Below are 17,253 nucleotides of genomic sequence, written 5' to 3'. Positions count from 1 at the left end.
CTTTTCCTCCTTCACAGCTCCTTCCCAGAGGTGCAGGTCCCGTCCCTATTCTTTTGTCTCTGTGTTTCGTTTTTTCTTTTGCCCTACCCAGGTATGTGGGGAGTTTCTTGCCTTTTGGGAAATCTGAGGTCTTCTGCCAGCGTTCAGTAGGTGTTCTGTAGCAGTTATTCCACATGTAGATGTATTTTTTTATGTATTTGTGGGGAGGAAGGTGATCTACACGTCTATTCATCCGCCATCTTGAAGGTCTCCCTCACTTTTTCTTTATAATATTTTTCTCATGGTTTAAGCCTGATGTCCTACGAAGTTGAGGGATCAGGCCCAAAACAGTCTAATCTCAGGGAAGAGCTTCTCCCTGTTAAAGGGGCCAAATCCCATCAAGCTGGCTCGTCTGCTGGAACGGCAGAACGAAATGTGGTTTCTTGGCTGTTGGCCTCAAGGGAGCCTCTTGAAAGAGCCTTTATTTGATGTTCCTGAAAACTGGAAGGAACAAAAAGACACGGGGGTGGGGGGTGGCGATAGAGCGAGCTCCAGGAGTCAGTGAGGATGGGAGGGAAGGCCTGGTGGAGAGATGCCCTGTACAGGGTGCTGTGTCCATGCTGCAGCCCCAAACTGCAGCCCCCTGCCTGGGCAGGGACGTTTGCAGTTTCATGAGGTAGAATCTGGCTGCATTCCCTGCAGGGGCCCCACACAGACCCTTCCTCAACACTCCGCCATCCCAGGGCTGCCGGGATGTGTACCCAATGTCCTTACTGTACGCCTCAGGTATTGGGGAGCCCACACATGCCTGAGCCGGCACATGTGGCCAGCCCTCCTGGCTCCTTGCATGGCTCTCTGGACCAGCCCGTGGAGATCATCTGAGACACAGGTAACTCTCTTTGGTCTTTGCTTTTTAGACAAAGGAATTGCAAGTAAAGCTTTAAGAGATTAAGGACTGAAGAAAGATTGAAAAAGAGACTCTGTCTTCTCCTTGCCAAACAGAAACAGACCTGCCACATTGGTAGAGTGCACTAGAGTCCTCCAGAAACGGTTTCTAGGGTGTGGATTTCTGCAGAGATCCAACAGCCAAGAACCCCCGAGGGCTTGGGGGTCTGGCAGGTAGAAGACCCCCAGAAAACCCAGCAGGACCATGATTATGCAAGGATAAAAAGATACAAAAACTGTGCAGACAAAAAGACTGGCAGAGAAGACTACAAAATGTTAGGAAATTAGATTACATATGACATCGACCCTGGAGTCAGCCAGGCTTGGATTTTCATCTCAGCTTTGCCACTTACCAGCTGTGCTGCCTTGGGTATGTTGTCTAACTTCTCTAAACCCCAGTTTTCATCTCTGCAGAGGGAAATAATAGCACAAACTTCAGAGAGGTGTTGTAAAATTACATTACATAATGTTTGCAATTACACAGCAGAGTGCCTAGTCCTTAAAATAATGCTCAAAATGGGAAATGATTGATTACTGTGGCTTCTAAGCAGTGAGACTATGGGTAACTTTTTCCTTCTCTTTGCTTGTATCATCCATATTTTGTACGATGAACATGTATTACATATGCTGAAGCACAGCTTGGCAGCTCGACAAGGGTTCTTTCCATCTAGGCTTATTCAATGAGGCTCCTCACAAGGGTCTTCAGGCCTGCTGCGTGCAAACCATTCTTCTGCTGGAGGAACCTCTGCAATGGGGACCAGTGGGATAATGGGACCCAGAGGACTAGAAAGGAGCATCCCTGAAGACAACCGTGTTGTTTTCCTCTCTCTAAGTGACCAAAGACCCTGAAAGAACACCAAGCATCACTACGTGCAGGTAGCAAGAAAACACTGAGATGCTCTTTCAAGCACTATGCCATCCAAGATGCTCTAAGTTACATTCCTTTCCTGCCAATGTCACATAATGGGCAGAATCCCATTATGTGACACTGGGATATGGTTTGCCCCATATCCCTTGCCTGAGATATGGGGCAAACCATGGAGACCAAACAAAGGGCTCAAGCGGTCAAAGGCAGCTTCTCTGGAGCCCCGTCACCCCCCCGGCCTCACCCCTCCTTGGGGGCACAAAGGCTCAGACACCTTGGCTGGGCAGTAGGCAAAGTAACCAAAGCTCTTCAAACTACGGCAATTACAAGCAGCAGAGACAGCAAATAGGAAAGAGACAAGTGGAGATCCACTGCCTTTTCTGTCGGCCCTCAACAGGTGAAATACGTTTGTCGCCAAGAGGGTAAACCAACAGCTCGTGGAATTTAGAACTGAGGATGACCTTACAGTTCTAAGCATTGATTCCCGTATGAAATTTGATTTACTGACACACCCAAGGTCAGTGAGAACTCAGGGAGTGATTTAGGTCAATTCAAATAGCAGGGCCAGGACTAGAAGGCAAGCCTCCTAGTTTCTAGCCAGGGATGCTTCCTCCAAAGATGGATATTGTTTTGCCTCAGATTGCTGAGATTACTGGTTCTGGGAAGTGCCACCTTCCTCAAGGTGCTTACTACAGGGGCCATTGTACAAACTGGAAGAAGGCAGATCTTGGATGCCAGCTGGGTAAGAATTGGAAGCAAAGCCTTCCTACTTGTCTTGTCCTGGGGCTGCTCTTGCAGACCCCAAACAAATGGCAGCAGGGCTAGAAGACACCATGCCAACCTCCAGTTGTTGTCTCCATGGCTCCAGCAGTGGGGCTGGTGATGAGAATGAGAACACTGACTTCTTTCCCAGCCTGGTCATTATCTGTGAATGGGAACAACAGATGAGCCCCTCACAAAAACCATGATAATGATCAGAAGACAGACTGACTGCCAAGTGCTGGAACAGACATGTCTCTACATGGGTGCTATCCATGATGTCTGGACAATGATATGTTTGGTCCTTGGAAAGTCATCATCTCCATCACTGATGACTAACATATTTTCAGAGACTAAACTGGGTGGATAAATGAGATGAATATAAAAATTTAGCTGCACATCAATAATTATTTTTTAAAGCTTTCAGATATAGTTCACATACCATGCTATTCACTCACTAAAGGTATATAATTCAATGGTTTTTAATAGATTCACATAATTTTACAACCATCATCACAACCTAATCTTGGAGCATTTTTATCACCCCCAAAAAGAAACTCCTCGTCCCTCAGCTGTCATCCCCCAGCTCCCCAGTCTTCTCCTGCCCCAGGCCGCCACTAATCTACTTTCTGTCTCTACAGATTTGCCTATCTTAGACATTTCATAGAAATGGAGTCACAATATGTGGTCCTTTGTAAATGGCCTTTTTCACTTAACATAATGTTTTCAAGGTTCATTTATGCTCTGGATTAATTCTTCTTTTCATAGTTCTTACAGCATCTTTTCTGGATCTTTCAGGGCTTTCTGGGCCATCCTCAAACATTTTGGTTACTATTGGAAATCAGAATGAAAATAAATTCTATTTATCCAAACTTTTTGTGTGCTAATGGAGGTGGTATTGTATTATTTCTAAGATGAGGTAAATCGATTTGTGTACCTGCACCAACAGTCACTAGATACCTCAGCTTCAGAAATGCTTAGCTGTGCTTTGTGGGTGTAGTTTTCTGGTAATGTATCAATCTGGGGCTTATTGCAAGAAGCAATTATCCCCAAAATAACAGAGCTGTGGAATTTGGGAAAACTCCCTATTTCAACAGATGAATTTTCCTGCATCTTAGGGATACACTATCCTGCCCTTTGCTGAGTAGTATGTCAGGAAGACTAAAAATCAGAAGAATATGAAGAGACACCAAAGAGCCAGAGGACCTGTTTCTGACAGACTCACCTTTATTTGTTCATTATTCAGAAACAATTTAAAGGGCACCTACACTGTGTAGGCATTGAGCTAGCAGTAATAGTAATACAAACATGGGGCAATGATCCTTGTCCTCCAGGAGATCCTTGACTGGGACGCTGCCCAGAACACTTGTCTCTGGTGGCAAGTCAAAGGCAACCCAGAGGGAGATGATAAAATGTAAAAACAGCATAGATCCTTAGTGAAAGAGAACTGGAGTGAGATCCCACAGTCGTTCTGGTTCTGAGTCTCCTGTGGGGGCTGTAATCAGATATCAGCTGAGGCTGGAATTATCTGAAAGTTTGACTGGGGCAGAAGGGTATGCTTGCTGGGTGGCCCACTCCCAGAGTTGGCAAGCTGATGCTGGCAAGGTTGTTCCTCTCCACATGGGCCTCTCACAAGACTCTATGTGTCCTTACCACCTGAGGGCTGGCTTCCCCCAGAGTGAATGATATAAGAGACTCAGCTAACAGCTGCAATGCCTTCTATGACTTGGTCTTAGTCAGTCACCTACATGACTGCCACCATATTCTATCAGTCACAGAGCCAGCCCCAAGTCAATGCGGGAGGGACCACAAGGACATGAAAACCAGGAGGCAAGAGTCACTGAGGGCCATCTCAGAGGCTGGCTACCATAATACTATTCAGTTTTTCTTCCATTTTCCACCCTGAAGGTCAAAGTACAAATTCTTAGCTGCTGTTTGAATCTCTTCTTTAAACCTCTACCAGGTATTCATTCAACCACTGCCTGAATCCTTCTGGGCAGGAGTTCAAGGTCCTCCACCTCTGATCACTCTGTCCTCAGATGGCACTGACGTCCCCTGCAGGTTGAGTCAGTTCCTCCTCTATGTGAGACCTTCAAATACTTATCAAGAGCAACCATGTTCCACCAATAGACATTGACTTAGTCAGCATCAGACCCAGTGTGCTAGCAGCTGGGGGTACAGCAGTGAACAAGATACAGTTTTTGCCTCCAAAGAGCTCATTTTTGGTTTAGCTTCCTCACTCTACTCCAGCAGGCCCACACCACCCGCTATGAGCAAGGGACCCCTTGTCCATCTTCTCTATATCTGATCACAGAGAAATCTCTTCTCTTTTGCCAAAGCTCTTCTGGTAGCAAACAGCAGAGAACAAAACTCAGATTGCTTCAAGAAAGCAGATAAATGTGAACAAGAATTGGGATGGTAAAGTTGCTCCAAATCTGAGACAAATCTTTCATGTTCTTAAAGTATAGTTTAAGAGACCTGAAGCTGATTGATGGAAAGCAGCAGATTTTTAAAATACTGCGCTAATACCTAGCATCCTTCCTTAACTCTTACTAATTATAGTAATTATAAAGGCTTTTTCTATAGATTATTTTGGATTTTCATATCATCTGCAAATCATTCAAGTTCTGTTTCTTCCTTTCTAATTCATATACCTTTTCTTTTTTCTTGTTTTATTGTACTTGTTAAGACCTCCATTATAATATGGAATAGAAGTAGTGACAGTAGACATGACTACTTTATTTATCAATTCTTTTTTCTTCCAGCTCTGATAATGGCAGGGTAGCTTGTATCAGATGAAACCCACTTGCTGACAACTATAAGTTATGGACAAAATATTAAAATAACTGTATAATGTCCTCAGAGAGTAACCAAAAGCAGGCAGAAACTAGGGGGATGCAAGCCTTGAAAGAATGGAAGTAAACTCGTGAGACTCACATTTAACCAGCTTTTCTCCTGAAGGCACTCCCCAGTCTGCCTGGAGCATGAGGACTGGAGTCCAAGCAAAAAGGAGCAGTCTTATTAGGCTGGAGAATCTGAGATGAGAGTTTGGAGCTGCCAGAGAAGTTTGCAATTGAGAGGTGAGGAAAATATGGGAAAGGAGGGGGCCAAAAATCTATATATGGATACCCCCTCAAGTCCCTGCTGACTTTGTAAATGCATATCCATAGGGAGAGACTCTACTGAGCCCACAGGAAAAGTATAGCTGGAAGGCGGAAAACGCTGGGCAGAAATTCCAATAGAAAGGCACACTTTAGAGTTCAAGTCTCTCCAAATTAGAGGAGTTTGGTAAACACTTCAAGCTTTTCAACAAAACTCTAAAAAGGCCATGCCCTATGATTAGGAAGCACATCCCAGGACTAAGTGCTGTACCTTAGAACTAAAAGCAAAATTCAAATAGACCCACCCTAACAAAGCCTAAAACCAAGCCTTCACAAAATTCAGGTGATCTGACAGCAGATCTGCTAGATCTGCTGGAACAAAACCCAACATTCTTCAGAGGAAGATAACAGAATCCAGATTCTCTACAATGAGTCAACCACAATGTCTATACAATAAAAAAGCATGATACATATGAAGAAATAAGAAAATGTGATGACAAGTCAAAAGAAAAAAAGCAGTCAACAAAGAAGATCCACATTTAGGATTTAGGAGGAAAGGACTTTAAGTGATAAATATGTTAAAGGGTTTTATGAGAAGAATGGATATACTGGAGGAAGAGACAGAGAATCTCAGAAAAGATACAAAAACTCTAAAAAGGTACCAAGTAGAATCCCTGGAACTGAAAGACACAATATATGAAAAAAATTTTACAAAATAATAGCATGAGATTAATAGATGATCACATGGGGGAAAAAAGAAGAAAGATTATTGATTTAAAGAGAAATAAATAGAAATTATCCAAAAAGAATCTGTGAGAGTAAAGTATTTAAAGAAGAGACGAATGGAACCTCAATATCAAATACCAAATAGAGCCAGAATATTAAACATCTTAATATATGTATAATTGAGGTTTCAAGAGAAAAGAGGAGAATAGAGAATAAAAAATATTTGAAAGAATATTGGCCAAAATGTTTCCAAACTTAATTATAAACATCAAACATCATATATTAGAAGCTTAACAAGCCTCCAAAAAGAATCAATACCAAAACCAAAACAAAACAAAACAAAACAAAAACCTGCACTTAGCCACATCACAGATAAAAATAAAAGTGAAATAGAAAATCTTACAAGTAGCCAGGCAGAAATGAGGTATCATATACAGGGGAATGATTGACAAGCAACTTCTCTTCCGATAAATGGAGTACAGAAGACAATGAAATAATGCCTTTAATGTGTGGAAAGAAAAAAACTGTCACTTCAGAAGTCTATACCCAGTAAAAACCATTCTTCAAAACCGAAAACGAAGAGATATTTTCAGGTAAACCAAAGTTGAGGTAATCTGTTGCCAACAGACCTGCACTGCAAAAAGTGCTAGGGGAAGTTCTTTAAGCTGAAGGGAAATAATTGTCTTGGAAATCTGAATCTACAAAAAGGCATGAGGAGTATTGGAAATGGTTAATATGTGGGCAAATTTACAAGAATAATTGTTTCTAAAAGGAATGATTTTTTCCTAGATATGGCTTTAATCAAGCAATGAACAGATCATCCAAGAAGATATAGTTTCATATAATAAAGCCTGCCCTCCAGAGTTTCGTTTTTTTAATCAAAACAACTTGAACACATCAGGAAAAAAAAAGTTGTTTTCCTATAGAAACTAAGTATATGATTTTCCTACTCAACTCCCCCTCTTTCTAAATAAATTTATATAAATAGTGCCATTTATTCATTTGAAAATTAGTTATGACTAATTTTATTCACTTAACATTAAAGTCACCATCAGTTATGAATTTTGCTGTAAGTTTCCAGCTATACCTCTCTGTGCCTCTCTTCTGTGGGCCTCATGGACTCACTTTCATAACACTCTGCTCCTTCCTACCTTCCTTTCCCTACTAACCCCCTCCTCTGCTTATATAACCTCTTCAAATCTTTTGAGTCTGCTCCTTATTTATTTAATTTAATGGTTGACTTCTTGTTTCTTAAAATAAAAAAATACCTAAAGCAAACATGAAAACTTGTTAGCATATATTAATTCTGGGTGGTGAACATGAAAACTTGTTAGCATATATTAATTCTGGGTGGTGAGGCACCGGTGTTATTATTTATTCCTTGTGCATTTCTACGTTTAAAAACTTCTCGTTAAAAATTTCCAGTGATTTCCATTGCAGAGTCACTGTGTATGAGTCAATTTCTCTTAAAATCATTTTTTATCAAAATAATAATTTACAGGCATGATTTCATAGAATATTTATATGAAAACATTCAAAAGAACGATACCTAAGTTACCACGTTACTTATTTATCAAAATGGGGAATTTGTTAATAATAAGTATTGGCATTTGTGATAAGAATGAAATTCATTAATTAATAGTCTCAGGACTCTCTCTTCTCTTTTACCTGCTGAAGACAATTTTGTCTTTCCTCTCTGCCCACACCTTCCAAGAAGAGCTTTGATGACATGAATTCAGGAGAATGGGTAGAAAGACACCAGGACTGGAGATGTAAAATGCTTAGAGATAAGTTGGGGTAAAGGGTGAATAATCAAGGGTTTTAAGGTTAGCTGACTCAAGTAAATCAGAGGTGAGAGGGAGCCTCGGTGGAAAGGAACAGACATTCTAAGAACAGTGGCTGTGGGTTATAAATAAACCCACTATAATATTCTTTAAATAAGTAAACATTGGAATTAAAAAACTTTTAATTGCTGACTATTGTCTCTTCATTGTACTCAGGGCCTCAAGATTCATTTGAGTTACATACTTAACAATTACTGAAATGTATTTTCCTGCTGTACTGTTGGAAGAAACCTTATAACTTTGGGAAGGAGTGGTCAAAATACTACCTTCTCCTTGCTGAATTTCATTTAAATACCGTGATGATAGATGTTTGGCTTTAGAACCTTGAGAACATTTTATGATTAAGGACTGAAAATATAAGGTATAATTTCCTAAACATCTGAGCACTTTAACATATTTTTCAAACTGTGACAGCCTCTCCACCCTATAACATTTTATGTATGTGTGGGTTTACACATATATTGTATATAGTACATATTATAATTATAATTCAGCCACCTTATCAAGTCTTATTAACTACTATTATTCACATTCAAAACTTTAAAATAAATTCCCCCATCCTCCCTCCACAGAGTAAATACTTTCACCATTTTGCACCATTTTCATATTAGAAAATGGCATATTTATCCTATTTGTTGATTGTTTAGTTTTAAGTATTAACTATTGACTTCCTAATATGGAAGATGAGGATTTAACTTTCTTATAAACCTTCCCGCATGTTGTTATAATTTTGGGTGAAATCAATATTCAGAACCTATATAAGTATTATTCATGGCTGAGTGGTGTACTATGGAAACAATTTCTCCCTTATGCAACATCACCTTGGAGTTAATCATGATTGTCTCGTTATTTCATCTGCCTGTTTTCTACATCTATCAGTAATTGTATATAAATGTATAACTCTGGCTATGAGTTTTTCTAAGCAGCAGACGGAAGGCAAGGACTGGGCCGCTATACCATTCGGTGTGTTCATTTGTACTTAATCCCCCTGTTTTCCCTGCAGTACCCTGGCCCAGTGCCCCAGAGTCCAGATTCCACTTAGATCAAGCTCTCCAAAGAAGAGCCCTGCAAGGTTCTGCTAAGGTGGACAGAGTCGACCACAGCTGCAGGGTGTTGGGGAGGACATGGAGATTCAACTTCTTCTTAGAGACTTTCCAGCAACCCTCCTATTTTGAACCCAAGCTGTATTTCCACTTTCAGAGATGCCTGTGGCCTCTGGAGTTCAGACAGGCACCGCCATGTTACACTTAGCCTTTCCCCTCTGCAAGCTTGAGTTTCCGCTTTCTCCAGTTTGCTAAGTTCCTTTCCATTCATTCTTCTTATTTCCAGCTTCCCATACTTTGTTTCTATCATGACTTCTCCTGAAAACCGATTAATCCAACACCAGTAACCTTCTCTGAGTCTGCCTCCGCATCTATTAAATGAAACAGTCCTGCTCTCCTCCGCGGCATCCTGGGTTCCTGGGTTCGCACGCATCATCTCAGCATCATCCCGTGTGCTGCGAGGATCTCTGAGGGCTTATGGCCAGAGCTGAGGACGTGCTGGAAATGCTAGTGCTGGACCGAGGCCGTCCGTCAAGGTGGAAATGTCTTGGTTTCTCAGTGGCTCCCTGAGAATTGCACAAAAACTTTTTTTCAAATTTTTTGTTACTGCTCCTATTTCCAAGAGTTCTAGAAACAAATCAAGTCACCCATAGAGGGGATGAAGAGAGAGAAGAACAAAGGGGAGAAAAGGGGGAACACAAGGCGAATGGACTGCTGTCCTGCTGTGTCCCGAGGCGCCATTAGGGGGTCCCCTTCCCTCACGCACGTGTCCATGTCCCAAGTGGGGAGACCTCCACACCAGGGTGAACGCCACGATTGAGGCCCAGGCCGAGACTCCCGCAACAGAAAGGTTAAAGTGATGACGGCAAACTGATTGCTCTGCTTGACCTGGGGCGGGGGGTGGGGTCATAAACCTCCTGTGTCTTTGATTCTTCTTACCCTCTCCCTGATAAATCTGTTTTCAAGATGAAACATTATTCCACAAGCCCAGCTGGCTGATGGATTGGGAAACTTACAAAACTAACTCCAGTGAGTCCTTTGAAGTGGATCGAAACACAGGCTTTGTAAAAATGCGTGTCATCCGGGATCACTGGTTCAAGGTTGGCAGCATGATTTCCTTTCATCACACAGGTCTTCACTTGGTACTGCAGATTACTTTCCCTCTGACTGCAAACGAATTTCCTGCTCCCTCCCAGAAGAGCTCACGGGGCTTCCCTTTCTCCCTCTACCTCTTCCCCCACACATGTGGAGTGTGCAGGGTCTCGCCCCGTAGCTCTAAGGTCATGGAAGGAAAGCCAGAGGTGACACCAGTCACTCCAGGCCACCTCTATATGGAAATTCAGGGAAAAAGTTCACAAAAGGCACTTTGTAGGAGAAAATAGGTTACAAAGGGGTAGCAGCTGGGAGCTGAGGATACAGAGGGCCAGTGCCCAAGAGCTTTGGTCTTTGGGGCATTAAGAAATGCCAGTCTTCTTTATCACCAGTTGCCAGTCTCTGCTGACTGCTGAGTAGAGGGACCCTAGAGGGCCTGGGGGTAGGGGGGTGAAAATCCACTAAAATAGCCATGGAGTTCACTCTCCTCCCGGCATGCCTTCTAGAGGTCTCCCTGGGAACCAGATGTGCCAAAGGCAAACCTGGAGAAACAGAAGGGGGCTGGCGTGAAGTTAACCCCACTTCCGTCAAGCATTTGTCCAATGTTTTCCAGGCTACCCTTATACCCAAACCTCTGAGCTCCTCCCCTACTATCTTCCCATGACTGTCTCCAGAATCCTCAGCACAACTCTGTCCCAGACAGTGTCTCAGTATCACATCCCAAGATACTCCATCATCCCCAGATCCAAGTACATACCAGAAAATGACAAAAGTGATATTAAACCATTACTCACGATCACCATGAATTTTTTTGCCAGGAAAATAAGCTTCCAACTAATTGATGGGAATGTAGAAGGAAAAAGAAGCCAAGCTTCATAGTGTTAATCTAAGAAAAACTGCAAGGACAGCAGGGGGCTGCATGAGCAGGGTATCGAGATGAGATTCCACAAACCACGGCATGAACCAGTGAAAATCTCACTGATGGAACAAAAGGCTAAATCCCAAAGTCATCAGGATTGAAGTATCCCTTGGATAAGTCTCACCTGCTCAATGACGCTGGATAAGTGGACAAAAAATAAGTAAGGATCTAAAAGAAATTAATAGGATAATTTTTTAAAATCCCATAGGCCTTATGGATAGGTATCAGACTTCACCTCTGATAATAGAAAATCCATCTTCTCAAGCACACGTGGTATATTGACCAGAACTTATCAAACATTAGGTAACAAAGAAAATGTCATTAAATGACAATAAACTTCATCTGGAAAAATAAGCATTCAGTAATAGCCTGGAAACGACCACAAAATAAAAACTGAAAGGCAACTGGTCCTATTTGGTATTAAAATATACTAGAAAGCTTTGATAATTAAAATAGTGTAGTGTTAGTACATGAATAGATAAACAGACCAGTGGAAAAGAACAGAATATCCAGAAATAAATGCAAGTACATGTGGAATTTTCATGTATGATAAAGGTGACACCTCAAATCACTAGGGCAAAAAGAGAACTTTTCTTGCGTCTTTTTATCAGGAAAGGCAGCCTGTCCTGCCCCTAACCCACCCAGCTATTAAAGCTGCCTGCGTCAATACTTCCAAAACAAGTGTCAACAGTTTATAAGAAAAACGTGACCACCTAAGCTACAGAAAGCAATGGGCTGAGGACAAGGAGAGTGGATGAAATGAAAGAGATGTTTAACAACATTCACAAAAGCAAGAAGAAAAAGTGGGCCGGTTCAGCTGGATTTTTTGCAGAAATTGAGAAGCTGATCTTAAAATTCACATGAAAATTCAAAAAGACCCAGGAGCTGGAAGACTTGCAACTCCTGATTTCAAAACTTGTTACAATGTTAGTGCTGTAAGTTTTGCCAGTAAGTGGTACTGGTATAAAGATTAGATAGATAGATAGATAGATAGATAGATAGATAGATAGATAGATGGAAGAGAATTGAGATAACCCCCCCAAATATATCTCTACATTTACAGTCAATTGATTTTCAACAAAGATTCCAAGAAAATTCAATAATAAAAGAATAGCCTTTTTAACAAATGGTGGTGGGAAAATCGTGTGTCACATGAAAAAAGATGAATCTGGACTACTTCCTGACACTATAACAAAAATTAACTCAAATGAATCAAAAAGTCAAATGTAAGAGCTAAAACTCTTAGAAGACAGAGGAGAAGACCTTCATAATCTTGGGTTAGGCGATGGTTTCTCAGCTATGACACCGACAGCACAAGCAACTAAGGAAAAAATAGATAAGTTGGCCTTCATCAAAATTTAAAACTTTCATGCTCCAAACAGCACCATTAATAAAGTAAAAAGACAACTCACAGAATGGGAGAAAATTTTTGCAAATCATATATCTGATAAGGGACTCGTACCCAGGATATTTGAAGAATCCTTACAACTCAATAATAAAAAGTTAAATTATTTTAAAATGGGCAAACGATCTCTTCTTTGTCCTAAGAAAAGATACAAATGACCAATAAGCACACAAAGAGATGCTTGAGATCGTTAGTTATCATGGAAACACAAAACACAACCACAATGAAGTATTACTTCATACTCACTGGGATGGCTACAATCAAAAGGACAGATAATAACAACTGCTGGCTTAGATGTGGAGCAATCAGAGCCCTCATAAACTGCAGGTGGGAATGTAAAACGGTGCAGCCCCTTTGCCAAACGGTCTGGCAGCTCCTCAAAATGCTAAGCACAGTGTTACCATATGACTCAGAATTCCACTCCTAGGTACGTTTCCAAAAGAAATGAAAAAGTCTACACAGACTTGTACTCGAATGTTCATAGCAGCATTATTCTTATAGTCAAAAAGTGGAAAAAACCCAAATGTCTCTCAACGGGTAAATGGATAAACAAAATATGGCACATTTGTATGACGGAATACCATTTGGTAAAAAAAGAGAATGAAGTACTGATACAAGCTACAACATGAATGAAACTCAAAACACGCTCAGTGGAAAAAAAGCCACACACATAAAGAACACATAGTGTGTAGTTCCATTTATATTGGCTGTCCAGAAAAGGCGAATCTATAGCTTTCTTTTGGACTGACAGGAATGGTCTCAAATTACATTGTGACAATGTTTGACCAATTCTGTAGATATGCTAACAATCATTTAATCGTACCTTTATTGTTTTATCGTTTTTTATTGTTTTTTTTTTTTTTTTTTTTTTTTTTTTTTTGCGGTACGCGGGCCTCTCTACTGCTGTGGCCTCTCCCGTTGCAGAGCACAGGCTCCGGACGCGCAGGCTCAGCGGCCATGGCTCACGGGCCCAGCCGCTCCGCAGCATGTGGGATCCTCCCGGAACCCGTGTCCCCTGCATCGGCAGAAGAACTCTCAACCACTGCGCCACCAGGGAAGCCCTAATCGTACCTTTAAAATGGATGGATTTTATATTATGTAAATTACATTTCAATAACGCTATTTTTTAAAAGTGGCTCTGTATAATTGCAAAAGCAGCCGGAGCCCAGCACCAATGGCCCTTATTCTTTAATGGATTCTTATTAACAATACTGCACCACCTATGCTCTTAAGTGTTCATAAAATTGTGGGAAAATCATGCACACTAATGACTTTGAGTTAAAAAAATGATTCAGAAGAGTGAACTCTGAATGTGAAGTATTAGTCATTCATGCTGCGGTGCTCGAAGTATGGCTTCTGGACCAGCAGCATCGCCTTTACCTGTAACAATGCGAATGTGGGGGTTCCACTGAATCAGACCTCCCAAATCAGAAACTCTGGGGGTGGGGCCCAGCAATCTGTATCTTAACAAACTCTCCAGGTGATACTGATGTATGTTCCAGTTTGAGAATCAATCCTTTACTCAATCACTTCACTTATATTTTTCTTTTCATGTATGTGTAACAAAAAGATATGATTTAAAAATCTATTGCTAAAAATTCTAAAAAATCTTTGTGTAGGTATAAAAATAAGAATTCTAAGTCTCACAGATGTAAAAAACAAGCTTATGGTTACCAGAGGGGAAGGGGAGGGGGGAGGATAAATTAGGAGTTTGGAATTGAAATATACACCCTACTGTATAAAAAATAGATAACCAACAAGGACCTACTGTGTAGCACAGGGAAGTATACTCAATATCTTGTAATAACCTATAATGGAAAAGAATCTAAAAAAGAATATATATATATTCTGAATATATATAATATATATAATGTATATAATAACTTGATCACTTTGCTATACACCTGAAACTAACATGACATTGTAATTCAACTATATTTCAATAAAAATTTTAAAAAATATGAATTCTAAGTCTTAAGAAAACATTGTGTCATCATTTCATTAGTGCTACCTAAAAAGATGGTGGATCTGACAGTCAATGAAGTCTTGGGTGAATGAAATCCACAGGCAGGATATTGCTGTTGGCACACACAAGGGTCAGGGCAGGGCAGGGGACCGGCTACCATGCTGCAGCTACTCCACAGACCAACCTTGAGATTGTACCTGGATTTGTGCCCTCTCCCCCTTTGTTTAGCATCCCGCACTCTGGCTTTGAGACTTCTCTGGGGCGCCTGGCAGAAGAACCCCCCGATTCCAGCATCTCTTGGATCAAGGCTGCAGAATCCTCCAGCAGATCCTCAGTATCTCTGGTCAGCTAAGATTTCTCTCCATTCTTAAATTCCCACCCAGCATACGTATCTCCTTGTACTTCTTTATGCTCATTTCAAAGGGAATTAGGGGACAGGAAAGGAAAATGTGGGTTCAGTCCAATGTCCTAAACAAGAACACCTTATACTTTTCAAATAAATGATTTTGATGCTATACAAAGATAAGGGGGAAAAAAGCTAGAACCCTAACACCAAAATCTGAGAAAACAAACAGCAATAGAAATGAGGAAAAGTCTACCCAAACCTCAATGACAAATACAGAATAAAACAGTGGCAAACCAAATCTGACCGTACATTAAAGAGTCATGGCCCGCTAGAATTTATCCCAGGCATTGAAGACAGTTGACTACTAAGATGTCTAATATTATGAAATGACATAAAAACTAGGTCCAATAAGAAAAATCATAATTTCTTCCAGTGTCTCCTGACCTGCTCCCTTGAGGACCTGTTGCCCTCTGGCCCGGATGACAGGCATCGGTGTGGGACCCCTTTGCATCATCATTCTGGGGAGTCCCTTCACCTCTCTCCTGGATCAGATGCCCTGTTTCCTGGGTACCAGTTCTTGGTATTTCTTGGTTGTCTCCCTCATTTTGTTGGAGTGTACTCTCTGATAGCACAACGAAAAGGGGTGTGTGGGCAGAAGAGCTGTATTTTGAGAACCCTGCATGTCCAAAAATAGCTTTGTTCTCCCCTCACTTTAACTGGGTACTTGTGAAATTGCTTGTGACAAGCACGATTACTCTTTTACTGCACTGTGGACGTTCTGACTGATGCAGACTTGACACTGACTCAAAACGTATAACAGTAGTTAATAAAATAATAAGTAGCTGCACATGTTATTATATCTAAAAAGTGCATATGTGTCAAAAATAAATTTTGCTATGAAATCAATGCTGGGAGTTGTTATGGACTAAATTGTGTTTCCCCAAAACTCATATGTTGAAGCCCTAACCGTAACCCCTTGCCACTCAATGTGACTGTTGGAGATGGGATTTTTAAGGAGGTAATTAAGGTTAAACGGGGTGATATAAGGGTAGGGTCCTAATCTGATAGGACTGATGTCCTTGGAAGAAAAAGCAGAGAGACCAGAGATCTCTCTTTCCCCATGCATGCACAGGAAAGTCCAGGTGAGGACAGAGTATCTGTTGCCGGACCAATGAATGAATGAATGAGTGGCCATGGTGTGGGTCTATTTTCATTTGTAGCTTCAGTTCTGGAGAAATTTCTGGATCTGTTAATTTCCTTATATACATCCTTCTTTTTCTCTGTACTCTATCTCTAGAACTTCCATTCTTCGGCTATTGGACTGCTTCAAGTAGTCCTTGAATTTTCTCATCTTTTCCTCTCCTATTTTCCATCTCCTTTTGCTCTACCTTATGGGAGGTTTCTTAATTTTATTTTTCAAACATTCTATTGCATTTGTCATGTCTTCTATCATTGCTTTTAATTTCCAGGTGTTCCTTTTTGTTCTGTGTCTCCCCCCCACACACACTTTTTTTCAGTAGCATCTGTTCTTGCTTAATGAACGTATTATGCTCTCTTACTTCTCTGAGATTATTACTGACTGTTCTTTTTAAAGTGTTCTTGTTCCTGAATTGTCTCTCTTTCCTCCCAGGTGCTTGCTAGTTGTCTGCATAATAATTTTTCACATTAGAGCATTTCCTTAGCCTGATGTACTTGGTGTTCTACTCATGTTTAGAACTTGAGGACTAAGCAGCTGGTTGAAATGTGTGAACCCACAGACTGTGGCCTTGCATGGAAGATGGTCTGACGGGGCCATTTCGTTGGAAATACCCAGTGTCAGGATCTTTAAGTCTTTTCCCTGGTCTGGTCGGGACTGTCAGCGGGAGGTTGTCTGAATATGGGGGCTTAGTATGGAAGAGGACTGGGGGTGGGTCTCTGTATTCAGAATATAAGTAATCATTTTATTTCAGTATAGTTCACCTGCCTCAGCTGGGCTAGTGGCCCCCATCCACTACAACCCATACCCACTTCTCTGATAATAAACCTCTGGCCTTTGCCAAGTAGAGGAAGGAAGTTATGGGCTATACAGAACGGTGGGAATGGGGATTAAAGATCTAGTTGCTTTTTTCTTTTTCTTTCCACTTTGAAATAATTTTAGATTACATCAAAGTTGCTAAAACTCAGCTTCCCCCAATGGAACCATAGTACAATGATCAAATTAGAACCAGCCAAAGGAAGAAACACATAGGGCAGAGTCTAAGATGGGTCATCCTTTCCCTGTGGA

The 17,253-nt window shown here is 41.1% G+C and overlaps 1 protein-coding gene across 1 annotated transcript in view; it reads right to left on the bottom strand.

Moving 5' to 3' along the window:
* Nucleotides 1-17,253, bottom strand: part of TYW1 (tRNA-yW synthesizing protein 1 homolog) — a 222,014-nt gene that overhangs the window by 15,072 nt on the left and 189,689 nt on the right. The window contains exon 16 of the mRNA XM_060032201.1: nucleotides 1,278-1,332. Within this exon, the coding sequence (XP_059888184.1) occupies nucleotides 1,327-1,332 (6 nt within the window). The 3' untranslated portion in view covers nucleotides 1,278-1,326. The remainder of the gene's footprint in view (nucleotides 1-1,277; nucleotides 1,333-17,253) is intronic.

Source organism: Delphinus delphis, chromosome 15, assembly GCF_949987515.2.
Source record: "Delphinus delphis chromosome 15, mDelDel1.2, whole genome shotgun sequence".
NCBI lineage: Eukaryota > Metazoa > Chordata > Mammalia > Artiodactyla > Delphinidae > Delphinus > Delphinus delphis.
The sequence above is the reverse complement of the archived record's forward strand: the minus strand, read 5'-3'. Positions and strand labels throughout refer to the sequence as shown.